The sequence below is a fragment of the Ranitomeya variabilis genome, chromosome 1 (assembly GCF_051348905.1).
Source record: "Ranitomeya variabilis isolate aRanVar5 chromosome 1, aRanVar5.hap1, whole genome shotgun sequence".
In the NCBI taxonomy this organism is placed as follows: domain Eukaryota; kingdom Metazoa; phylum Chordata; class Amphibia; order Anura; family Dendrobatidae; genus Ranitomeya; species Ranitomeya variabilis.
Window position 1 is genome coordinate 335,281,169 of NC_135232.1, and position 27,028 is coordinate 335,308,196.

Sequence of the window (27,028 nt, forward strand, 5' to 3'; positions counted from 1 at the left end):
TCACTACAATTGTAATATGTATAGTTAACAAGTTAACATCAAACATCATGCTCTGGGCTCCAGACCAACACTTGGAAATTTCTGGCACAACAACTGATGACATGTGGCAGTGACCCCTTAAAATAAGGCCATCAATTCTTACATCCGTTTCCACTGGTGTTTTAGTAAAATGTAGGCTAAATGTGCACGATGACTTGGAAGATAAAGGCTATGTTTTCACAGTTTAATTTTTTATAAAGTTTTTCAAATAAATAAAAAAAACTGGTGAAGAAAACGCTGAGACTTTTTTTTGTAAATCTACTCTTTGCCTTTAATTTAAAAACTGCATGTAAGAACCTCAACGTATGAACACATCTGAGGGATCTGTGGGTAAAGGGGTTGTCCAGGACTTGCCAGTAGGATAGGTCCTGAACATCAGATTAATGGGGGTCAGTTGGTAGTAGGTCCCATAAATACACAAAGATGAGGAGTAAAAAAACGACAGGTCCGCTTGTACACTGTGTAGGAGCGCCAAGTTTTACCTCATCACCTGCACTTTACTGCCCTCTCAAATGACGCACAATCTCTCACTACTGAATTCATCCCTATGTGTAATGTATTGTCGTACAAAAAAAGACTTCACAAAATCAAACAGGTCCATATGCCATCCTATATGACTCCCCACCTATTTATACAAAACGCTAACAAATGTACTCCTTGATATGTCATCCCACTAGTTTCATTATAAAAGGGGGTTTCCATTTTTTTTTCCCTTTAATCCATGTTTGCAACTGTGAAAAAGCAAAAAAAAAAACAACTTTACTCACACACAGTAAGTCCACCACTGTCTTTGATGACAGCGATCTCACGACTATAGCATGTGACCACTGCAGCCAATCAGTGGGCTTCTATGAAAGAGCATTGTTCCCTTAGGTATTTAAAGAAGCTATCCCATCAAATTTTTTATCCTCTTAATATATTGCAATTGTCATATTATATGGCACTTAGTATTGACAATTGCTCATTTTGCTTTTCTACCCATCTAATCTTTCTATTTCCATTAGATCTATCACATCATGTGATTAAAAATTGACCACCTGAATCCTTCTAAGCTCTATGTATAAAGAGGAGGTATATTTTCCCTCTAAGTCATGAATGACTGCAAAGGTCCCTGGCAGGGGGGAGCAGTTGGGTCAGGAGTGGAAGAGGGGAATGATAAATGCAAGGACAAGAGACTTCCTGCTTCTATATAGAGCAGAGAAAAGAGAAGAATTAGTTGGGTGTAAGGGCAAAGTGAGCAATTGTAAGTACACAGTGCTAAATAATATGATGATTGCAATACAGTAACGATAAAAACTTTGACGGGATTGCTTAACAATTAAAAGTCTGCAGTCACCCTGTGAGACTGCAGACTTCCGATTCCTGACAGCATGTGGAACGCACACTGTCAGGATTTCCAGATACTGAGTGAGAGGAGGCAGGCAAAGTATACAATTTGCATACATGCAGTCATGTGCCGACTAGACGTACTCAGCCTCACTCAATTCACTTGTATTAAGAGCTGCCAGGCATGTCTAGTCGGAATGTGTCAGGCCTGTTTCACACGTCAGTGGCTCCGGTACGTGAGGTGACAGTTTTCTCACGTACCGGAGACACTGACTCACGTAGACACATTAAAATCAATGTGTCTCTGCACATGTCAGCGTGATTTCACGGACCGTGTGTCCGTTTGAAAAACACGGAGACATGTCAGTGTTCGTGGGAGCGCACGGATCACACGGACCCATTAAAGTCAATGGGTCCGTGTAAAACACGTACCGCACACGGATGCTGTCCGTGTGCCGTCCGTGTGCCGTGCAGGAGACAGCGCTACAGTAAGCGCTGTCCCCCCAGCTTGTGGTGCTGAAGCCGCCATTCATTTCTGCTCTCCAGCAGTGTTCGCTGGAGAGAAGGAATGAAAAATCAACGTTTTTTAATTTTTTTTGTGGTTAAAATAAACTTCCCGGCAACCTCCCCCCTCCCACCCCCTGTGCGCCCGCCCGCTGGAAATAAAATACTCACCCAGCTCCCTCGATGCTTCCTCTCAGCGCCGCAGCTTGTCCTGTATGAGCGGTCATGTGGTGCCGCTCATTACAGTGATGAATATGAAGCTCCACCTCCCATAGGGAGGAAGTATTCCGGAATTATCTGGACGTGTGAGACTGGCCTCAGAATATGTCTGGAAATATGCAAATCCCATACTTGAAGTCACGTGACCACCCACTCTCACCGGCAATAATGGGGAATGCACGCAGTCAGGATTCAGAAGTCTGTAGTCACATAGAATGGCTGCTAACTTTCATCAGAAAGCTGGACAACCGCTTTAAAGTTATTTAGCATTTTCAGAAGTAAAAGAAAGTGAATTGATTCATTTTATTACTTTTATTATTATTATTCAAATTATACAAACCAGGGACAATAAAGACAAGAGATTGAGTTGGTGAGCATATATGATACGTATATATGCCTGACATGTTAGGACTTCAATTCTTGGCTTCCTGGCAGAGCATGGTTTCACCCTCCTTTTAGCGACTGCAGGATGGTACAGTTTTCAATTCATAATACATACAAAAACGTCTTAAAAAATAAACAATCCTGGAAAAATATTTAACGTAAAGCTAAATATTACCAAAAAGAGAATAGATATACATGTGATATTCATAGACGAGATTGCGCCCCTCCAGAAACTACTACAGTTTCCCCAGTGACATATTCAGCATCAGGAGAGCAAAGAAAAGAGACAATTCCAGCACAATCTTCAGGTTCTCCAATTCTGAAGGAAAAAAAATAAAAAGCATCAGCATCTCCAGTAAACATAAAGTGCATATAGATGTAGAAAAATGTATGCAGACATCCCAACTTTTACAGACTAGAAAGAGGGACAAGCAATGCAGAACATGCACTGGCACATTTTTGGCCACACGTGAAACCAAACCCATGTACCATTTCTTTCTACCCTGATGTCATCGGAGGTGGCGGCGGCAGAGAGTGACATTCAGCTGACCACTCGGAACAGCCGGGAGTAGACCCAAATCCGGGGCTGTATCTGCAACGGTTGGGACCTATGGATTTACTTTTTGCTCATTCACTAGAACTATGTGTTGATCCTGCTTCGAATCCACATAGGTGGTGAATTCAAAGGGAATATAAACTCCAAGCGAATGTGGCGCTAATCACCTTAGGATTTTTTGAACGCATCCACTTCCAGTGAAAAAATATTAAAAGTTAATTTATTTTCTCAAAACCCCCCCCCCCCCAAAAAAAAGTAAGGGCTAATCCCTTCTAGGAACCCTCATAAATAAGAAAACTTGGAGGTTGTAACATCACTTTATAGTGATTTTTTTGTACCTGATGAAGGCTGCACTGTAAAAATAGCAGCCGAAACGCGTTGTACTGTATTTTTAAAAAAATTAAAAAAATATTTTCTTACTTTTTTGGTTTTGAGAAAATAAATGAACTTTTATTAATATTTTTTCACTGGAAGTGGATGTATTAAAAAAAACCTAAGGTGATTAGCGCCACATTCGCTTGGAGTTTATTTTCCTTTTGAATGCTTGTGATGGAGCCAGAAGTGCCCACACCTGAAAAGCTTGCAAGCCGTGTTCGGGCTGCTGAACATGAACAGTAACATGGACTTCAGTGAGAAGTCCTTGTTCAGGGTCCATGTATGGTATATGCAAGCTTCACTATGTGAGGTCTTGCTTTTTTGCGCGTGTAAGGCCGCATTCATACGTAGAGGAAATGCTGCATTTTTTCCGGCTGCTTGTTATCTTCATGATTTCTTCATGATTTTCCGCACCAAAAGTACGCAATAATATTTTCTGGTTACTGTAATTTTGCTGCTTTTTTCAACTCCTTTAATGCATTTTTGTGCAAATTTGAAGCAGCAATTTAAAGTGTTTTTTGAAGTACAGAAAAGCTTTGATTCTGCACTTAATAAGAAAACTACTTTTTTTTTTACATGCCTTTTTTTTCAGTGTCTTATGTCTGGCAGGGTGGCTGCACAGGCGCAGTCAGCTAGACTGCAAATGAGGACAGAGGACGGGCAGCGCTCACTGCGCCTGCCCAAGGCATGAGAAAAGAGAGCAGGCGCCGGATCATTTGAAAACAGCGCTGAGGAGGCGGCGCCCGGCGCGCACAGGCCCGGAGTGACGGCTGTGCTGCGTCTGATTAGGGGGGAAAGACCCGCCCCCGGGACGATTTCATGGTATGAGGGGGCACATTTTATAAATGTTTATTTCAGTGTGTGCAGGCATCATAACTAAAAGAGCCACCTTGTCAGAATGCAGCATTAGTGCTGCACAAGGTGACTCTTTTAGTTACAAACGCCTGAGGGGGGGGGGTGACAGGTTCCCTTTAACCCCTTTCTGAAATCAGGTGTAATAATACGCCGATGTCGGACACCCTCCCTTTTCCGGCACATGTCAGCTGTTTTGAAATCGCGATCCTCCCGCCACTGTTAACCCGTTAAATGTTGCTGTCAAACTCTGACAGAGGCATTTAACATGCTCTTCTGGAACACACGCCGGAAATCCCGCCCATCGGCGCCAGTGTCACATGACCGCGGGTTGCCGATGGGTGGCATGACAACCAGAGGTCTCCAGAAGACCTCTACGGTTGTCATTGCCGGATTGCTAAGAGCGCCAACCGGAGGTCGGCGCTCATAGCAAGTGAGCAATTCTGCTGCATACAGGCGATCTGATCCTCACCTGTATGTAGCAGAGCCGATCGGGTTATGGCAGTTTCTAGTCTCCCATGGAGACTATTGAAGCATGCCAAAAGTAAAAAACAATGTTTTTAAAAATATAAAATAAATAAAAAATATATATATAAAAGTTCAAATCACCCCCTTTTTGCTCCATTCAAAATAATAATTAAAAAAAATCGAATATACACATATTTGGTATTGCCAAGTTCAGAATCTCCTGATCTATCAATATAAAAAAAGAATTAACCCGACCGCTAAATGGCATAATGATAAAAAAAAGTAAAAACACCAGATTTTTTGGTCACCGCAACATTGCATTAAAATGCAATAACGGGCGATCAAAAGATCGTATCTGCACCAAAATGGTATAATTAAAAACGTCAGCTCAGCGCACAAAAAATAAGCCGAGATCACAAAAAATGGAGATGCTACAAGTACCGGAAAATGGCGCATTTTTTTTTTTTTTTTTAAACAAACTTTGGAATTTTTTTTTACTACTTAGACACCAAACATGTCTAGGTTCTTTTTTTTTATCTATGAACTCGTAATGACCTGGAGAATCATAATGGCAGGCCAGTTTTAGCATTTAGTCAACATAGTAAAAAAGCAACACAAAAAAACAATTGTGGAATTGCACTTTTTTGAAATTTCACCACACTTTGAATTTTTATTTTCCGTTTTGCAGTGCATGATATGTTAAAAACCAATGGTGTGGTTCAAAAGTACAACTTGTCCGGCAAACATCAAGCCCTCACATGGCCATATTGATAGAAAAATAAAAAAAACAATGGCTCTGGGAAGAAGGGGAGCAAAAAAATAAAACACAAAAATGAAAATACCTCCGGTCATGAAGGGGTTAACATTTGACCAGAATCAAGTATGATGACATCCCCCTACATACCGTATGAGCCCACACATAGCTCCCTTGTACCCTAAGAGCCCACATACAGCCCCCTACATACAGAATCAACCCCCACACAGACCCTCTATAAACAGTATGAGCTCCAAAATAGCCTATAATGTACAGTGTGAGCCCTCACATAGCCTCCTAGATACAGCGGGTGAAATAAGTACTGAACTTGCCACCAAGTAAATATATTTCTAAAGATGATACTGACATGAAATTCTCACCAGATGTCGGTAATAACCCATCCAATCCACACAGTCAAAGAAATCAAACCATAGATGTCCATAAATTATGTTAAGTGCAATAATCAGAAATGATAGAGGGCCAGATGCACCCCATGGGCTGCACTTTGCCCAGTTCTGGGATAGGGGATAAATGTTTGATCATAGGGGGCCGCACAAATCACTAGAACAAAGGTTGCGAGCCACCTATACTTCTTCACTGAGAGGAGTTTGTTCAGAGTGGCAGCAGAAATGTTTAAAAACCATTCCATACCAACTCAATGGGAGTTGCAATTAGTTGGGTGCATACTGTAAATGATACTGTACATTAAAGACTGTACCTTTTCTACTCAGGCCCTTACCTCTTAATGCCTAGTCTTGCTTTCATTTCATCCACCATCGATTCATCCTTCCATAACTGCAGTAAGAGATATAAAACAGGACAACTTAGTTCTGTACACATCTTCATCATGACCTAGCACCTAGCAGTAAAACCTAAAATATTTGTAATGTACGGCCGGCAGTATAGGAGCCACCGCCCTCGTTTCCTCCATTTGTATATATGCTGGTAGGTAATGCCCATATAGGCATATATTCTAGACATACAGGCATCTACTGACTCCATGTGTGTGATCAGTAGGTTTTGTTAGGAAAAAAATTGGCTGTCCCTACTGCACTTAAATTAAAAAACAGATAAAAAACAAAAGAGAAAAAATAATTTTCAAAAAAAGCTAGAGCAAAAAAAAAAAAGTGTGCAAATATAGTCTAAGATTTGGGCTACATGGAGAAATATAGCAAAAGCTTGAGTTGACTTTGAAGCCGCCACAAAGTCTGAGACGATTATCCTGAGTAAAATGATCAATCCCATTCACAATTGTATGTAACATTCTATAACATAATTACACTTACAGCTGCACTGAATTTGGTGCGGATGAGGCCTGGAGCAAGACAGTTCACCCTGATGTTCCGATGTGTTAATTCTGGAGCAAGGGCCTTGGTTAGGCCAAGCAATGCCGTTTTACTGACACTATAGGGACCCAGAGCCTGAGGGGAGAAAAAAAGAAGAAAAAAAAAAAGAATCACAATTCATACATAAGAGCAGATGAGCAGGAACATCACATGTACTAAAGATAACCATATAGAGGTAAAGAAGAAGAGATCCCCTGACGGGCAAAAGGATAACAATGGTTTAAACTTTTGACTTTCATGCTCCATATCTCACAATTCATCATGGCTTTGAACATGAGACAGAATTTTATAGACAATCATCTCGGCTATCTCATACGTAAATTTGACTTGCATATGATTAGTTATGCAGATTCTTGACATGTCACTGCATTGTTACCGTTTTGCTCCTGGTGGTGAAAACATTTTTTTCTTCCAAGCGAACGGTCACTGGTTCAAATGGAGGCCCAGCCATGAAGAAGATTTTCCAAGAAAAGAGAAACAGCATCATCCAAGTCATCGATAACAGTCTCTCGGCCAAGAAAATTGCCAAACTGCATCATGTGAGTGCCAAGACAGTTGGAAGACTATGAAATGAAGTCCGTCCATCCATTCCAAAGCTTAGAGGTGGAGGTCAAGGCAAAATATCTGAGTCAACAAGTCTGCTCATCACAAGGTTTATCAGTTCTGGAGAGACAAACACGGCAGTCGAGCTGGCTCATATGCTTCATAATAGTGAGATCACAGATGTCCATGCAAGCACCGTGCGATGCATGTTACACAAGTCTGGAATAGTGGCCCAAAAAATGGTGAAAAAGCATAGACTTCATTAACATTATAAAAAGCATTGGCTCCGGTTTGCAAAAAAGTATGAAAAGTGGATGGTAGAAGATTGGAAATGGGTTACTTGGAGAAATGAGACAAAAGTCAATAGACTAGGCTCTGACGGGTACAAATGGGTCTGGAAGAAACAAGGAAAAAAGGGCTGATGGATCGAGAAATTGAAGGAACTGTCCAGTTCGGTGGACGAAGCCTGATGATATGGGGGTTGTCTCACAGCCAAAGGTGTTGGATACTTGACCAGGATCGATGGTGGTCTCAATGCTGAGCTATAAGTGAAAACGTGAATATCCTACAAGATGAGTTACTTCATACACTCGAGTACTATGGGTACGAAAGGACGACAGTGTTCCAGCAGGACAATGCCCCGACGCATACATTGAGATTTGCGAAGAAATAGTTCAATGACAATGAAGTAGAGGCGCCTCAGCCCAACACTTGTGGGTAGAGTTGAAAAAAAATAACTGTATGCATACCCAAGTCGACCAATATGCACTAACGTTCGGAATGTATAGAAGAGACCTGGGATCTGATTTTGTTCGAGATATGCTTGAATCTGATTGAGAGCATGCCCAGAAAAATTCAGTGTTCAAAGCCAAAAGGAGGATTTATAAAATAACAAAAATTTACATTTACATTTTTAGGAGCAAAACAGTAACAATGCAGTGACATTACAAGAATCTGCATAACTAATCATATGCTAAATAGTTGCAAGTCAAAATTATGTATGAGATAGCCAAGATGAATGTCTATAAAATGATGGTAGTTTCACGTCCAAGCTGACTTGGATGGTGAGATATGGAGCCTGAAGGTCAGAAGTTGAAAACATTGTAACCCTTTTGCTTGTCAGTGTACAGGTGCTTCTCACAAAATTAGAATATCATCGAAAAGATAATTTATTTCAGTTCTTCAATACAAAAAGTGAAACTCATATTATATAGAGTCATTACAAACAGAGTGATCTATTTCAAGTGTTTATTTCTGTTAATGTTGATGATTATGGCTTACAGCCAATGAAAACCAAAAAGGCATTATCTCAGTAAATTAGAATACTTTATAACATCAGCTTGAAAAATGATTGTAAAATCTGAAATGTTGGCCTACTGAAATGTATGTTCAGTAAATGCACTCAATACTTGGTCGGGGCTCCTTTTGCATCAATTACTGCATCAGTGTGGAGTGCCATGGAGGCGATCAGCCTGTGACACTGCTGAGGTGTTATGGAAGCCCAGGTTGCTTTGATAGCAGCCTTCAGCTCCCCTGCATTGTTGGGTCTGAAATGCAAAATGTACTTTCATCTGATAACAACACCTTGGACCACTGAGCAACAGTCCAGTTCTTTTTCTCCTTGGCCCAGGTAAGACGCTTCTGGCGTTGCCTATTGATCATGAGTGGCTGACACAAGGAATACGACACTTGTAGCCCATGTCCTGGATATGACTGTGTGTGGTGGCTCTTGAAGCAATGACTCCAGCAGTAGTCCACTCTTTGTAAATCTCCCCAAATTTTTTGAATGACCTTTTCTTAACAATCCATTCAAGGCTGCAGTTATCTTGGTTGCTTGTGCATCTTTTTCTACCACATTTTTTTCCTTCCACTCAACTTTCCATTATTACTCTTGGACACAGCACTCTGAACAGCCAGCTTCTTTAGCAATGACCTTTTGTGGCTTACCCTCCTTGTGGTGTGTATACAGTAAGTGACTGCCTTCTGGACATCTGTCAAGTCAGCAGTCTTCCCCATGATTGTGGAGCCTTTTGTAACAGATTAAGGGACCTTTTAAAGCGCTTAGGAAGCCTTTGCAGGTGTTTTTTGCTAATTATTCTAATTTACTGAGATAATGACTTTTGGGTTTTCATTAGCTGTAAGCCATAATCATCAACATTAACAGAAATAAACACTTGAAATAGATCACTCTGTTTGTAATGACTATATAATATATGAGTTTTACTTTTTGTATTGAATAATTGAAATAAATTAACTTTTTGATTATATTCTAATTTTACGAGAAGCACCTGTATGTGCCCTTTGCAGACCCATATCTCATTATAATGCACTATTCCACCTGCTTTGGAAGTGGGGCCCCTTATTACTTGAGTCCATGGATTGCACCAATGGTATGTACACCCACACATAGCCATAAAGTGGATATAGAAAATCTATGCAACCGTGTTAAAATAAATGTCAGCTTTTGTCATGTAAAAAAAATGATACCACAAGGTATTCTTTCAGAACTTTATCCATGTTTAGTGTCACCCAAAATCTGGACAAATCCATTGAGAAACAAATTGAAATCATTTTGGAGGTTGAAAATAAAGATAACTAAAGATAACAAAACTAAAATAATGTGGTTGCATAAGTGAGAACACCCTCTTATAATTAGGGAAGTGGTTGTGCTCAGAATTAGCCAATCACATTTAAATGCCTGACAATTACTAGTCAGTACACAGCTGCCATTATTTATCATGATTCAGATTAACCCCATATAACATTTAGCTGTTCTAGCAGGATTTTCCTGACATTTTCTTAGCTGCCTTTTACGTACAGCAGGGTTCCGTAAACAGCTTACAAAACACCAAAGAGATCTCAGTGTTGAAAGTTGTCAGTAAAGAGAAAGATTTTACAAGGCATTAGATTTATCATGGATCACCGAAGACAATCATCAAGAAGTCACTTAAATTTGACCCAACAGTGACATTATCTAGAATTAGATATCAAAAATTGATGAAAAGACAAGAAGAAAATTGGTCCAGGAGGTTGCCCAGAGAGGTACAGCAACATTAAAGGAGCTGCAAGAAATTCTGTTAAGTGCTAGTGATGAGTGAATGTGCTCGGACTAGACACATAACCCACCTTTGCCAACATTTTTACCAAGTCTGCCAAAATCATGTGGGAAAACATGTTATGGTCTGATAAGACCAAGGTTGAACTTTTCTGGCCATAATTCCAAAAGGTATGTTTGACGCAAAGCCAACACCGCACATCACCAACAGAACACCATCAAGGTGGAGGGAACAACATTTCCAAATAAATTGTGAAACTAAATCTTCAGGCCCCTGCTGAAAAGCTGAAGATGAAGAGGAATTTCACCTTACAACATGACAACGACCCTATTGCATACCTCCAACTCAACAGAGGAATGGCTTCACCAGAAGATCACAGTTTTGGAATGTTCCAGCCTAAACCCAAACCTCAATCCAACCGAAAATCTGTGTGCTGACCTGGAAAGGGCCATGTACAGGAGATGCCCTCACAATCTTGACAGATTTGGTGCACTAGTATAAAGAATCGTGAGTAAAGATTTCCCATTCTAGACGTGCCATGATGGTCGCCTCCTACTTAAAAAGGCGGAATGCTGTCATAAATTCAAACTGTACTTCAATAATGTATTAGTTTAAGGGTGTGCATATTTATGCAACCATGCTATTTTAGTACTTTCTTTTTCTTAATGAAAAACATTTCAGTTTGTTTTTCACTTGAATTAAAAGGTGTAAAAAGTTCAGTAAATATTTTTTCAAATGGCATTTTAATAAGGGCGTGTAGACTTTTTATATACACACACACATCTATCTAGATAGACAGCTACAACAACCACAAGAAAAAAAGACAATACTGGAGTGTAAAGGTCTCAAAAAAACATTGTTTACTTTCCTCCCTCACTATCCCTTCCCTCCCGATATATAGGGTGTGTATTTTTGTTTTTGTCTGTGTTGAAACAATAAAAACGATTTATCTCAAATAATTAAATGGGACCTGCCATGAGGATTTTAGACCTAAAACTAACGGCATAGATGAACAGGTGATTTTGCCCGCCACACAGGTCGTCCAATCCAGGGGAACTCTGTGCTGCTGCTACATTGCAGCGCAATTCAGATGAATGGGATCACATTATGATTCCTGGGGCACCACGACAGCGTCAAGTCACTTACAGAAAGTCAGCACTGGTTGGATTTTTTATTAACTTTCCTGTCGCGGCCACATTATGTTGTTATATAGCAGCACAAAATGACCTCTGGCTATCTGAGTCAGGGAATTAGTAACCCAATATACAGCGCGTGAAATAAGTATTGACACCTCACTGATTTTACCCATCATGACAGGTTTCTTGCAAGGCACCTTGGTAATGAGACACCTTTTAACAGGCCATTTGAACCAGCTGATATTTTTCACTACGTGACAGCAGGATTTATTTAGAATTACTCATTAAGATTTCAGCTGGTGTCTTGACTTTCGCAAATCTCTTTCTTCATGTGTTCAATACTTTATCCCTGTGTCATTTCCCATTATTACACATGACCTAATTTATGGACTTCTATGGTTCGATTTCTTTGCCTGTGTGGATTAGATGGGTTGTTACCTACATCTGGTGAGAATTTCATGTAAATAGCACCTTTAGAAATAGATTTACTTAGAAAATTGGTGTCGTGTTCAATACTTATTTCACCCGCTCTATGGTGCTAACGACAGGGGAAACTGCTCAGCAATGTTTCAAATAGCAGATCAAAGTAACTCACCCCAAACAAGTAGCCTCTTGTCCTGCCAAAGTAGCGGCTTTGTTTTTAATGATTTTAAATAAAAGTATTATATTAATGTTTTGTCTTTTTCTGGACAAAATACACAGTGGGGGAAATAATTATTTGATCCCTTGCTGATTTTATAAGTTTGTCCACTGACAAAGACATGAACAGTCTATAATTTTAAGGTTAGGTTAATTTTAATATTGAGAGATAGAATATCAAAAATAAAATCCAGAAAATCACATTGTAAAAATGATATAAATTTATTTGCATTTTGCAGTGAGAAATAAGTATTTGATCACCCTTCAACCAGTAAGAGTTCTGGCTACTACAGACCAGTTAGACGTTCCTAATCAACTCATTACCTGCATTAAAGACAGCTGTCTTACATATTCACCTTTATGAAAGACTCCTTTTCACAGGCTCAATTAATCAGTGAGACTCTAACCTCAACAACATGGGCAAGACCAAAGAGCTTTATAAGGATGTCAGGGACAAGATCATAGACCTGCACGAAGCTGGAATGGGCTACAAAACCTTAAGTAAGATGCTGAGTGATAAGGAGACAATTGTTGGTGCAATAGTAAGAAAATGGAAGAAATACAAAATGAACTGTCAATCAACATCAATCTGGGGCACCATGCAAAATCTCACCTCGTGGGGGTATGGTTGATCATGAGGAAGGTGAGAGATCAGCCTAAAACTACACGGGGGGAACTTGTTAATAATCTCAAGACAGATGGGATCACAGTCACCAAGAAAACCATTGGTAACACATTACGCCGTAAAGGTTTAAAATCCTGCAGTGCCTGCAAGGTCCCCCTGCTCAAGAAGGCACATGTGCAGGCCCGTCTGAAGTTTGCCAATGAAAACCTGGATGATTCTGTGAGTGATTGGGAGAAGGTGCTGTGGTCAGATGAGACAAAAATTGATCTCTTTGGCATTAACTCAACTCAACTTGGAGAAAGAGAAATGCTGCCTATGACCCAAAGAACACCGTCCCTACTGTCAAGCATGGAGGTGGAAACATTATGTTTTGGGGGTGTTTCTCTGCTAAGGGCACAGGACTACTTCACCACATCAATGGGAGAATGGATGGAGCCATGTACCGTAAAATCCTGAGTGACAACCTCCTTCCCTCCGCCAGGACATTAAAAATGGGTCGTGACTGACAATGACCCAAAACATACAGCCAAAGCAACCAAGAGTGGCTCAAAAAGAAGCACATTAAGGTCATGGAGTGGCCTAGCCAGTCTCCAGACCTTAATCTCATAGAAAACCTATGGAGGGAGTTGAAGCTCCGAGTTGCTGGGAACGAGGCGTCAGTGACTGGGAGTGACGTCATCGAGGTTACCTGCAGTCACTGAGGCTCCGTTCCCAGCAGGGCTGAACTGCCGTGACCTCTGTGACATCCCCGCTAACACGGCAGTTCAGATCTCTCTGAGGTCACTGCAGTTCAGATCTCACCGAGGTCACAGCAATTCAGCACGGATAGGAATGGAGCCTCAGTGACCGGATGTATCCTCGATGACGTCACTCCCAGTCACAGAGGCTGCGCTCGCAGCAGTTCAGTCACCAGTGGTTCTCAGCCTGGACAGTCGCATCTTGGCACCATCCAGGTTGAAAACTATTTTTCCACCAGACATGAATTATGGCGTGGGACAGAACGACAGAGAGGTGAGGGATATTGTTGTTTTTTATTTTAGTTTTATTACAGGAGAACAAGGGCTTCAGTGGAATAGGCGTTTGGTGAGTATAACTGAGTTTGTTATTTTTAAATTAAAAATGAAAACTGTGTTTTGTTTTAGTTCTAATAAAGGACTTTAATCTTGCTGTGCCTTTATTTACCATGTAACTATAGGATTAGTAATGGATATGTGTCTTATAGATGCCTCTCAATATCAACCCCACAAATATTAAACCTACTTGCCACCACTAAAGGGCAAGTGGGAAGAGCCAGGCAAAGCACCAGAATTGGTGCATCTAATAGATGTGCCTTTTCTGGGCAGCTGCGGGCTGATATTTTTAGGCTGGGGGGGGGGGCCTAAATCCATGGCTGAGAGGTTTAATTAAAAAATATGGTGTGGGGACCCCTCTATTCTTGATAACTAGCCTTGCTGAAGCTGACAGCTGGGGGTTGTAGCCACCAGCTGTGAGTTTTGTCTGGCTAGTTAACAAAAATACGGGGGAACCCACGCCGTTTTGTTTTTTTTAATTATTTATTTACAGCGCAGGAGCCAGCTAATGAATACTCTCATCATCCACTCCTGCTCTCGCTGTTATTAACGGCAGCAGCTGTTGGATGATGGGAGTAGTTGCCCCATCAGCTGACACCAGTGACCGGAGGTAAACTTTATACCTCTAATCACAGCTGAGCACTCACGCTGTCTTTTGACAGCGAGGGAACCGTGGCTCTCTGATCTGCGGAGATGGTTTCACCGCCGATCAGAAGCGGTGTTTGCTGCGCTGTCATGTGCATGACAGCGCGACAGACACCTAGTATTCGAGCAGCTGAACCTGAACAGTAACATGGACTTCCTGGTGAAGTCTATGTTCGGTGTCCGTGCCCAAACTGTAGGTGTTCGGTACAGACACCGAACTTTACTGTTCGGGTTCGCCCATCTCTAGCGCCATGGCTCCCATACCAACGGCCATATACAGACACATCATATTTGTATATCATGTGACACCTTTTCTGGCCCTGGAGAGCGTCTCTGCTCCCATGGCAACATGAACACGCACACATCCAGTCAGGTCGCATATTTTGCGTCCCTATGGGTGATGTCACTTCCGGTGGGCGGCACCCCTGTGACGTACTTCCGGTCCGATGGTATACACCGATATTTAACCAGGTCAGACAGCCTCAGATGGCAACCACCCAGCAGATAAACTTAAGCGCGGGAGTGTTAGCAGCTATGCCACCAACTTGACACATGTCTCATTAACGGTCATTGCTTTACTACATTAACTGCAACCCTTCTCCTTCTAATTACCCCTTCTACTTCAACTACCAAAGTAAGCTTACTGCATAGATTTACCTGCATTGCTGGGTAATCCCGTAACCTAAGAGTGGTCTAAATACTGGAATATTGCTATATCAATATGCTATGTATATGCACATGACTGCATTAAGACACTAACGGTCAGGTTTCATTTGAACCCTCAGGCTAATTGCCTTATGTGATGGCTCCGACTTCGCCACCCGGTTTGCTTATTTTACTTTATTTTATTTAAATTTTTGCTTTCAGTTTGCATGACTGTTACTTTTGCTTGTCTATATTGTGGGTCTGTACAGCACCTTATCTATACATTTGAATCTTATGGGATATCTGATGTCCTGCGACTATTATATTATTCACTTATACTGTCCTCTTTTTTTGCAGCGACATTGTGATAAAGACCCCAGTGGGGTCGAAACATCCTTACTTTGTCGCATATCTTGCAGCCACCATTTATTTTTGTTTGTTCTCACGAAATAAAGAAACGTGCACTACCAAAAACAGAGTGTGCGGTGAATCTCTCTTGCCCTATTTGTGATTTTCACAGATGGCACTCCTACCTGTGATAGTTCCTGGGGCCATTCACATGTTCATGATTTTCCATTTCTGGAAAATCACGGAGACATGTCCAATTTTGATTTGAGGGTCAGATCATAGTCTGCAATGCAAGTCAATGAGTCTGTGAAAAAATTGGACTGCACTCAGATGACATCCGAGCGCAGTCCGATTCTCACACACTGTCAGAATAGAGTAGGTGGAGACATTTTTTTAAATTATATCTCCACATACGAGAAAGGCAGATGACACTTGTACCACACTAGTCCTATTTTATCGTACACAAGAAAATTGGACGTCTCGATGAGCCTTAAAACTGATTAAAAATAATAGAAGTAAGAGGGAAGGACTATATGAGGCCAATTTATCAAGCCCTTTTTACTAGAAAACTCACTTAGAACACTGCTAATTTTTACTCATTAAGGGTATGTGCACACGTAGTTTTGAGCTCTGCGGATTTTTGAAATCTTTATTTGAGAAATCTGCAGGTAAAAGGCACTGCGTTTCACCTGCAGATTTAATGCGTTTTTTGTGCAGATTCCACCTGCGGATTCCTATTATGGAGCAGGGGTAAACCGCTGCGGAATCCGCACAAAGAACTGACATGCTGCGGAATGTAACCCGCAACGTTTCCGCGCATTTTTTTCCACAGCATGTGCACTGCGGATTGCGTTTTCCATAGGTTTACATTGTACTGTAAACGCATGGAAAGCTGCTGCGGACCCGCAGCAAAATCCACAACGTGTGCACATAGCCTAAGTAAGTTGCAAAACAATTTTTATACTTTTTTGTAATTCCACCTCATATATTTTTTATCAGATCCATTTCTGACTCTGTCTCAGAACTGCATCATTAGTTCTAGCATATGTGATTTCAGATGTAGTACAAACATTGAAAAGAATATTTACTTACAGGAAATGGGATAAACCCTCCAATAGACGAGACAATCACAATACTCCCACCTCTGTGGAAACAGAACAGTGTTATGTTGTAGTGCTGCGGTAAGCAGTAATCCATATTATTACTGGTTGAATGGTAGCGGTCCCTACACACAAACCCATCACCTTACATTGAAATCCAGAGACATAAACTTATATCTCCTGGGCCCCAATGCTAAAACTGTAACAGGGCTCCCACCTACCCAGCACCATTTAGAATACTGGTTTTGTGCAGTGACAGACCCAAAGTCTCTGCAGTCATCCTCAATTTTCTTTTAAATACCACAATGGAAATATAGAGTGCGCTATGTTTTAGCCAATGATTGTATATTATACACGTATTTTAGCAATAATTGATAGCAACTTTAGTATGTTAGTTATTCATCCTAGTTAAGATAAGTCATAAGCCTCAAGCTTGTTTTTTGCAGGAGGAGTTGTACTTTTGAAAGTCACCATTGGTTCTAACATATCATGTACAGTAAAAAGGAAAAAAATTCCAAGTGAAGTAAAATTGCAAAAAAAGTGCAATTCCACAATAGTTTTTGGTTTTGCTTTTTTACTATGTTCACTAAATGCAAAAACTGACCTGCCATTATGATTCTTCAGGTCATTGCAAGTTCATAGACACCAAACATGGTTCTTTTTTATCTAAGTGGTGTAAAAAAATTCCAAACTTTCTTTAACCCCTAAGGGTGGTTTGCACGTTATTGACTGGGCCAATTTTTACAATTCTGACCACTGTCCCTTTATGAGGTTATAGCTCTGGAACGCTTCAACGGATCCTGATGATTCTGACACCGTTTTCTCGTGACATATTGTACTTCATGAAAGTGCTAAAATTTCTTTGATATTACTTGCGTTTATTTGTGAAAAAAACTGAAATTTGGCAAAAATTTAGAAAATTTCGCAATTTTCCAACTTTGAATTTTTATGCCCTTAAATCACAGAGATATATGACACGAAATACTTAATAAGTAACATTTCCCACATGTCTACTTTACATCAGCACAATTTTGGAACCAAAATTTTTTTTTGTTACGGAGTTATAAGGGTTAAAAGTTGACCAGCAATTTCTCATTTTTACAACACCATTTTTTTTTTAGGGACCACATCTCATTTGAAGTCATTTTGAGGGGTCTATATGATAGAAAATACCCAAGTGTGACATCATTCTAAAACCTGCACCCCTCAAGGTGCACAAAACCACATTCAAGAAGTTTATTAACCCTTCAGGTGTTTCACAGGAATTTTTGGAATGTTTAAAAAAAAAAATTAACATTTACCGTAACTTTTTTTTTCACAAAAAAATTTACTTCAGCTCCAATTTGTTTTATTTTACCAAGGGTAACAGGAAAAATTGGACCCCAGAAGTTGTTGTACAATTTGTCCTGAGTATGCCGATTCCCCATATGTGGGGGTAAACCATTGTTTGGTTGCATGGCAGAGCTCGGAAGGGAAGGAGCGCCGTTTGACTTTTCAATGCAAAATTGATTGAAATTGAGATTGGATGCCATGTTGCGTTTGGAGAGCCTCTGATGTGCCTAAACATTGAAACCCCCCACAAGTGACACCATTTTGGAAAGTAGACCCCCTAAGGAACTTATCTAGATGTGTGGTGAGCACTTTGACCCACCAAGTGCTTCACAGAAGTTTATAATACAGAGCCGTAAAAATAAAAAAATCATATTTTTTCACAAAAAATGATCTTTTCACCCCCAATTTTTTATTTTCCAAAGGGTAACAGAAGAAATTGGACCCCAAAAGTTGTTGATCAATTTGTCCTGAGTACGCTGATACCCAATATGTGGGGGTAAAGCACTGTTTGGGCGCATGGCAGAGCTCGGAAGGGAAGGAGCTCCGTTTGACTTTTCAATGCAAAATTGACTGGAATTGAGATGGGACGCCATGTTGCGTTTGGAGAGCCCCTGATGTGCCTAAACATCGAAACCCCCCACAAGTGACACCATTTTGGAAAGTAGACACCCTAAGGAACTTATCTAGATGTGTTGTGAGAACTGTGAACCCCCAAGTGTTTCACTACAGTTTATAACACAGAGCCGTGAAAATAAAAAATCTTTTTTTCCCACAAAAATTATATTTTAGCCCCCAGTTTTGTATTTTTCCAAGGGTAACAAGAGAAATTGGACCCCAAAAGTTGTTGTCCAATTTGTCCTGAGTACGCTGATACCCCTTATGTGGCGGAGAACCACCGTTTGGGCGCATGGCAGAGCTCGGAGGGGAAGGAGCGCCGTTTGGAATGCAGACAGATGGATTGGTCTGCAGGCGTCACGTTGCATTTGCAGAGCCCCTGATGTACCTAAACAGTAGAAACCCCCCACAAGTGACCCCATGTTAGAAACTAGACCCCCCAAGGAACTTATCTAGATGTGTTGTGAGAACTTTTAACTCCCAAGTGTTTCACTACAGTTTATAACGCAGAGCCGTGAAAATAAAGAAATCCTTTTTTTTTTTTTTCACAAAAATTATTTTTTAGCCCCCGGTTTTGTATTTTCCCAAGGGTAACAGGAGAAATTGGACCCCAAAAGTTGTTGTCCAATTTCTCCTGAGTACGCTGATACCCCATATGTTGGGGTAAACCCGTTTGGGCGCACTGGAGAGCTCGGAAGGGAAGAAGCACGGTTTTACTTTTTCAAAGCAGAGTTGGCTGGAATTGAGATCGGACGCCATGTCGCGTTTGGGGAGCCCCTGATGTGCCTAAACAGTGGAAACCCCGAATTCTAACTGAAACCCTAACCCAAACACACCCCTAACCCTAATCCCAACCCTAACCATAACCCTATCCACACCCCTAACCCGAACATGCCCCTAGCCCTAATCCCACCCACACCTCTAACCCCAACACACCCCTAACCCCTAACTCCAACACACTCCTAACTGTAATCCCAACCATAACCCTAACCACACCCCTAACCCTAATCCCAACCCTAATTCCAACCGTAAATGTAATCCAAACCCTAACTTTAGCCCCAACCCTAACTGTAGCCCCAACCCTAACTGTAGCCCCAACCCCAACTTTAGCCTCAACCCTAACCCTAACTTTAGCCCCAACCCTAACTGTAGCCCTAACCCTAACTTTAGCCCCAACCCTAACTTTAGCCCCATTCCTAACTTTAGCCCCAACCCTAACCCTAACTTTAGCCCCAACCCTAATGGGAAAATTTTATTATTTTTCCCTAACTAAAGGGGTGATGAAGGGGGATTTGATTTACTTTTATAGCGGGTTTTTTAGGGGATTTTTATGATTGGCAACCGTCGCACACTAAAAGACGCTTTTTTTTGCAAAAAATAGTTTTTGCGTCTCCACATTTTGAGAGCTATAGTTTTTCCATATTTTGGTCCACAGAGTCATGTGAGGTCTTGTTTTTTGCGGGATGAGTTGACGTTTTTATTGGTACCATTCATGAATTTCTTTTAGGGGGGGGGCATTTATACCGTCCCACATTTGGTAAAATTGATAAAGCAGTTTTATTCTTCGGGTCAGTACGATTACAGCAATACCTCATTTATATCATTTTTTATGTTTTGGCGCTTTATACGATAAAAACTATTTTATATAAAAAATAATTATTTTGCATCGCTTTATTCTGAGGACTATAACTTTTTTATTTTTTCGCTGATGATGCTGTGTGGTGGCTCGGTTTTTGCGGGAGAAGATTACATTTTCAGGGGTACCATGGTTATTTATATCCGTCTTTTTGATCGCGTGTTATTCCACTTTTTGCTCGGCGGTATGATAATAAAGCGTTGTTTTTTGCCTCTTTTTTTTTACGGTGTTCACTGAAGGAGTTAACTAGTGGGACAGTTTTATAGGTCGGGTCGTTACTGCTCTGAGCAGGCGCTTGAAAGCCACATCCCTGCCGGACCCGGAAGGCCCCCCGCGGCCATTTTGGATCCGGGGCCTGCAGGGAGGACGAGGTAGGAGACCCTCGGAGCAACGCGATCACATCGCGGTGCTCCGAGGGTCTCACGGAAGCATGCAGGGAGCCCCCTCCCTGCGCGATGCTTCCTGTCATGAATCCCAATGGCTAGGGATAGCAAGGGACAAGCAAAGTAATACAAAATATCGGACAGGCTCTAGGGTGATGGAACCTGGGCTGACCGCTGCACCACGCCTGACAAACGCAACTAGAGATAGCCAGGGAGCGTGCCTACGTTGGTTCTAGACGCCACGCACCAGCCTAAGAGCTAACTAGTACTGCAGAGAAAATAAGACCTCACTTGCCTCCAGAGGAATGAACCCCAAAAGGTATAGTTGCCCCCCACATGTATTGACGGTGAAATGAGAGGAAGGCACACACATAGAGATGATATATATAGGTTCAGCAAATTGAGGCCCGCTGTAAACTAGAAAGCAGAACGATGCAAAAGGGGTCTGAGCGGTCAGCAAAAAAACCCTAATCAAAAAACCATCCTGAGATTACAAGAACCCATGTGCCAACTCATGGCACATGGGGAGAACCTCAGTCCACTAGAGCTACCAGCTAGCATAGAGACATAATAAGCAAGCTGGACAAAAAAAACAAACAACTGAAAATCAGCACTTAGCTTATCCTGAAAGATCTGGGAGCAGGTAGGCAGGAACCAAACAGAGCACATCTGAATACATTGATAGCCGGCAAGGGAATGACAGAAAGGCCAGGTAAAATAGGAAACACCCAGCCTCTGATGGACAGGTGGAAACCAAAGGCCGCAACCCACCAAAGTCACCCAGTACCAGCAGTAACCACCAGAGGGAGCCCACAAACAGAATCCACAACAGTACCCCCCCCTTGAGGAGGGGTCACCGAACCCTCACGAGAACCCCCAGGGCGATCAGGGTGAGCTCTATGGAAGGCGCGGACCAAATCAGTCGCATGAACATCGGAGGCGACCACCCAGGAATTATCCTCCTGACCATAACCCTTCCACTTAACCAAATACTGGAGTTTGCGTCTGGAAACACGAGAATCCAAGATCTTCTCAACAACATACTCCAATTCTCCCTCCACCAGCACCGGAGCAGGAGGCTCAACCGAAGGAACAACGGGCACCTCATACCTCCGCAACAACGACCGATGGAACACATTATGAATAGCAAACGATGCTGGGAGATCCAAACGAAAAGATACAGGGTTAAGAATCTCCGAGATCCTATAAGGACCGATGAACCGAGGCTTGAACTTAGGAGAAGAGACCTTCATAGGGACAAAACGAGAAGACAACCACACCAAATCCCCAACAAGAAGTCGGGGACCCACGCGGCGACGGCGATTAGCAAACTGCTGAGTCTTCTCCTGAGATAACTTCAAATTGTCCACCACCTGATTCCAAATCTGATGTAGCCTGTCCACCACCACGTCCACTCCAGGACAATCCGAAGACTCCACCTGACCAGAGGAAAAACGAGGATGAAACCCCGAATTACAAAAAAAAGGAGAGACCAACGTGGCAGAACTAGCCCGATTATTAAGAGCAAATTCGGCCAGCGGCAAAAAAGCAACCCAGTCATCTTGATCAGCAGAAACAAAACACCTCAAATAAGTTTCCAAGGTCTGATTAGTTCGCTCCGTCTGGCCATTCGTCTGAGGATGGAATGCAGACGAGAAAGACAAATCAATGCCCATCTTGGCACAAAACGTCCGCCAAAATCTAGACACAAACTGGGATCCCCTGTCAGAAACGATATTCTCCGGAATCCCATGCAAACGAACCACGTTCTGAAAAAATAAAGGGACCAACTCAGAGGAGGAAGGCAACTTAGGCAAGGGCACCAAATGAACCATCTTAGAAAAGCGGTCACACACCACCCAGATAACGGACGTTTTCTGTGAAACCGGGAGATCAGAAATAAAATCCATGGAAATGTGCGTCCAAGGCCTCTTTGGGATGGGCAAGGATAACAACAACCCACTGGCCCGAGAACAGCAAGGCTTAGCTCGAGCACACACTTCACAAGACTGCACAAAGGTATGCACATCCCTAGACAAGGAAGGCCACCAAAAAGACCTGGCCACCAAGTCTCTAGTACCAAATATTCCAGGATGACCAGCCAACACAGAAGAATGGACCTCGGAGATGACTCTACTGGTCCAATCATCCGGAACAAACAGTCTTTCTGGTGGACAACGATCCGGTTTATCCACCTGAAACTCCTGCAATGCACGTCGCAAGTCTGGGGATACGGCGGACAATATTACCCCATCCCTAAGGATACCAGTAGGCCCAGAGTCTCCAGGAGAGTCAGGCACAAAACTCCTGGAAAGAGCATCTGCCTTCACATTCTTTGAACCTGGCAGGTATGAAACCACGAAATTGAAACGAGAAAAAAACAACGACCAACGAGCCTGTCTAGGATTCAAACGCCTGGCAGACTCAAGGTAAATGAGATTCTTGTGATCAGTCAAGACCACCACACGATGTTTAGCACCCTCAAGCCAATGACGCCACTCCTCAAATGCCCACTTCATGGCCAAAAGCTCCCGATTACCCACATCATAATTGCGCTCGGCGGGCGAGAATTTTCTAGAGAAGAATGCACATGGCTTCATCACCGAGCCATTAGAACTTCTCTGTGACAAAACCGCCCCCGCTCCAATCTCGGAAGCATCAACCTCAACCTGAAAAGGAAGTGAAACATCTGGTTGACACAACACAGGAGCAGAAGAAAACCGGCGCTTAAGTTCCTGAAAGGCCTCCACGGCCGCAGGAGACCAATCAGCAACATCACAACCCTTTTTAGTCAAATCAGTCAAAGGTTTAACAATACTGGAAAAATTAGCAATGAACCTACGATAAAAATTAGCAAACCCCAAGAACTTCTGAAGGCTCTTAACAGATGTAGGTTGTGTCCAGTCACAAATCGCCTGAACCTTGACGGGATCCATCTCAATAGTAGAAGGAGAAAAAATGTACCCCAAAAAAGAAATCTTCTGGACTCCGAAGAGACACTTTGAGCCCTTCACAAACAGAGAATTGGCCCGCAGAACCTGAAACACCTTCCTGACCTGTAAAACATGAGACTCCCAGTCATCAGAAAACACCAAAATATCATCCAAATACACAATCATAAACTTATCCAGATATTCACGGAAAATATTGTGCATAAAGGACTGAAAGACTGACGGAGCATTGGAGAGTCCAAAAGGCATTACCAAATACTCAAAATGGCCCTCAGGCGTATTAAATGCGGTTTTCCACTCGTCACCCTGTTTTATCCGCACCAGATTATACGCACCGCGAAGATCTATCTTAGTGAACCACCTAGCCCCCTTAATGCGAGCAAACAAATCAGTCAATAATGGCAGTGGATACTGATATTTGACTGTAATCTTATTCAGAAGGCGATAATCTATACAAGGCCTCAGGGAACCATCTTTTTTTGCCACGAAAAAAAAACCTGCTCCCAGAGGGGACGAAGATGGACGAATATGTCCCTTTTCCAAGGACTCCTTAATATAATTCCGCATAGCAGTATGCTCTGGCAGTGACAGATTAAATAAACGACCCTTAGGGAACTTACTGCCAGGAATCAATTCTATAGCACAGTCACAATCTCTATGAGGAGGGAGCGAATTGAGCTTAGGCTCCTCAAAAACATCCCTATAGTCAGACAAAAACGCAGGGATCTCAGAAGGAGTAGATGAAGCGATTGAAATCGGAGGTGCATAATCATGAACCCCCTGACATCCCCAGCTTAACACAGACATTGTTTTCCAGTCCAGGACAGGATTATGAGTTTGTAACCATGGCAGACCAAGCACTAGTACATCATGTAAATTATACAGTACAAGGAAGCGAATCACCTCCTGATGAACGGGAGTCATGCGCATGGTCACTTGTGTCCAATACTGCGGCTTATTCATAGCCAATGGTGTATAGTCAATTCCCCTCAGAGGGATAGGAACTTCCAGAGGCTCCAGACTAAAACCGCAGCGTTTAGCAAATGACCAATCCATAAGACTCAGGGCAGCGCCTGAATCCACATAGGCATCGACGGAAATGGAAGACAGTGAAAAAATCAGAGTCACAGACAAAATGAACTTAGGCTGCAGAGTACCAATGGCAAAAGATTTATCAACCCTTTTAGTGCGTTTAGAGCATGCTGATATAACATGAGCTGAATCACCACAATAAAAACACAATCCATTTTTCCGCCTATAATTTTGCCGTTCACTTCTGGACTGAATTCTATCACATTGCATAGTCTCAGGTGCCTGTTCAGAAGACACCGCCAACTGGTGCACGGGTTTGCGCTCCCGTAAACGCCGATCAATCTGAATGGCCATAGCCATCGACTCATTCAGACCTGTAGGCGTAGGGAACCCCACCATAATATCCTTAATGGCCTCGGAAAGACCATTTCTGAAGTTGGCAGCCAGGGCGCACTCATTCCACTGAGTAAGCACAGACCATTTCCGAAATTTTTGGCAATATATTTCCGCTTCATCATACCCCTGAGAGAGGGCTAATAAAGCCTTTTCAGCCTGAATCTCCAGGTTGGGTTCCTCATAGAGCAATCCCAATGCCAGAAAAAACGCATCCACATTGAGCAATGCAGGATCCCCTGGTGCCAATGCAAATGCCCAATTCTGAGGGTCGCCTCGCAGGAAAGATATTACAATCTTGACCTGTTGAGCAGGGTCTCCAGAGGAGCGAGATTTTAAAGAAAGAAACAATTTACAATTGTTCCTGAAATTCAGGAAGGTAGATCTATCTCCAGAAAAGAACTCTGGAATAGGAATTCTAGGTTCAGACATGGGAGTGTGAACAACAAAATCCTGTATGTTTTGAACTTTTGCCGCGAGATTACTCAGGCTGGAAGCCAAACTCTGGACATCCATGTTAAACAGCTAATATCAGAGCCATTCAAGGGTTAAGAGGAGGTAAGAAGCAGCTAGACAGCAATTAAGGGCTAGGCAGCAAAACTCTGAAGGAAAAAAAAAAATAAAATAAATAAATTTCCCTTAAACACTTCTTTTTCTCCTGCTTCAGCCCAAACAATTAACACTTTGTGGGCCGGCTATACTGTCATGAATCCCAATGGCTAGGGATAGCAAGGGACAAGCAAAGTAATACAAAATATCGGACGAGCTCTAGGGTGATGGAACCTGGGCTGACCGCTGCCCTACGCCTGACAAACGCAACTAGAGATAGCCAGGGAGCGTGCCTACGTTGGTTCTAGATGCCACGCACCAGCCTAAGAGCTAACTAGTACTGCAGAGAAAATAAGACCTCACTTGCCTCCAGAGGAATGAACCCCAAAAGGTATAGTTGCCCCCCACATGTATTGACGGTGAAATGAGAGGAAGGCACACACATAGAGATGATATATATAGGTTCAGCAAATTGAGGCCCGCTGTAAACTAGAAAGCAGAACGATACAAAAGGGGTCTGAGCGGTCAGCAAAAAAACCCTAATCAAAAAACCATCCTGAGATTACAAGAACCCATGTGCCAACTCATGGCACATGGGGAGAACCTCAGTCCACTAGAGCTACCAGCTAGCATAGAGACATAATAAGCAAGCTGGACAAAAAAACCAACAACTGAAAATCAGCACTTAGCTTATCCTGAAAGATCTGGGAGCAGGTAGGCAGGAACCAAACAGAGCACATCTGAATACATTGATAGCCGGCAAGGGAATGACAGAAAGGCCAGGTAAAATAGGAAACACCCAGCCACTGATGGACAGGTGGAAACCAAAGGCCGCAACCCACCAAAGTCACCCAGTACCAGCAGTAACCACCAGAGGGAGCCCACAAACAGAATCCACAACAGCTTCCCTGTGCCGCCGGAACCCTGCAATCATGTTTGATCGTAGTGTGCTGGGGGTTAATGTGCCGGGAGCGGTCCACGATGTCAGTGCCGGATGTCAGATGTAATAATCAGCTTAATCCCGTCACTGGGGATTAAGTCCCCGGTCACCTCGACGGGATAGTACGTCTATTGGGATTAATGGGTTTAAAAAAAAAGCGTTATTTTCCGAGACCGGTAGCATCTCCATTTTTCATGATCTTTGGTTGGGCGAGGGATTATTTTTTGTGCGCCAAGCTGTCGTTTTTAATGACAGCTTTTTGGTGCAGATACTATCTTTTGATTGCCATTTATTGCATTTTAATGCAATGTTTCGGCGACCAAAAAAACGTAATTCTGACATTTTGACTTTTTTTCTCGTTACGCCGTTTAGAGATTGGGTTAATTATTTTTTTATATTGATAGATCGGGCGATTCTGAACACAGTGATACCAAATATGTGTATGTTTGAAATTTTTTTATTGTTTTATTTTGAATGGGGCGAAAGGGGGTGATTTGAACTTACATATATATATTTTTTAAAACATTTTTTTTTTACTTTTGGCATGCTTCAATAGTCTCCATGGGA

The 27,028-nt window shown here is 42.2% G+C and overlaps 1 protein-coding gene across 2 annotated transcripts in view; it reads right to left on the bottom strand.

The window, feature by feature from the left end:
• Positions 1-2,385: 2,385 nt before the first annotated feature.
• Positions 2,386-27,028, bottom strand: part of LOC143817738 (dehydrogenase/reductase SDR family member 4-like) — a 77,712-nt gene continuing 53,069 nt past the window's right edge. For both annotated transcript variants that reach the window (XM_077299231.1, XM_077299226.1), the window contains 4 exons: positions 16,623-16,674; positions 6,764-6,898; positions 6,217-6,272; positions 2,386-2,791 (listed from right to left, as the gene is read on the bottom strand). In XM_077299231.1, the coding sequence (XP_077155346.1) occupies positions 2,677-2,791; positions 6,217-6,272; positions 6,764-6,898; positions 16,623-16,674 (358 nt within the window). In that variant the 3' untranslated portion in view covers positions 2,386-2,676. The remainder of the gene's footprint in view (positions 2,792-6,216; positions 6,273-6,763; positions 6,899-16,622; positions 16,675-27,028) is intronic.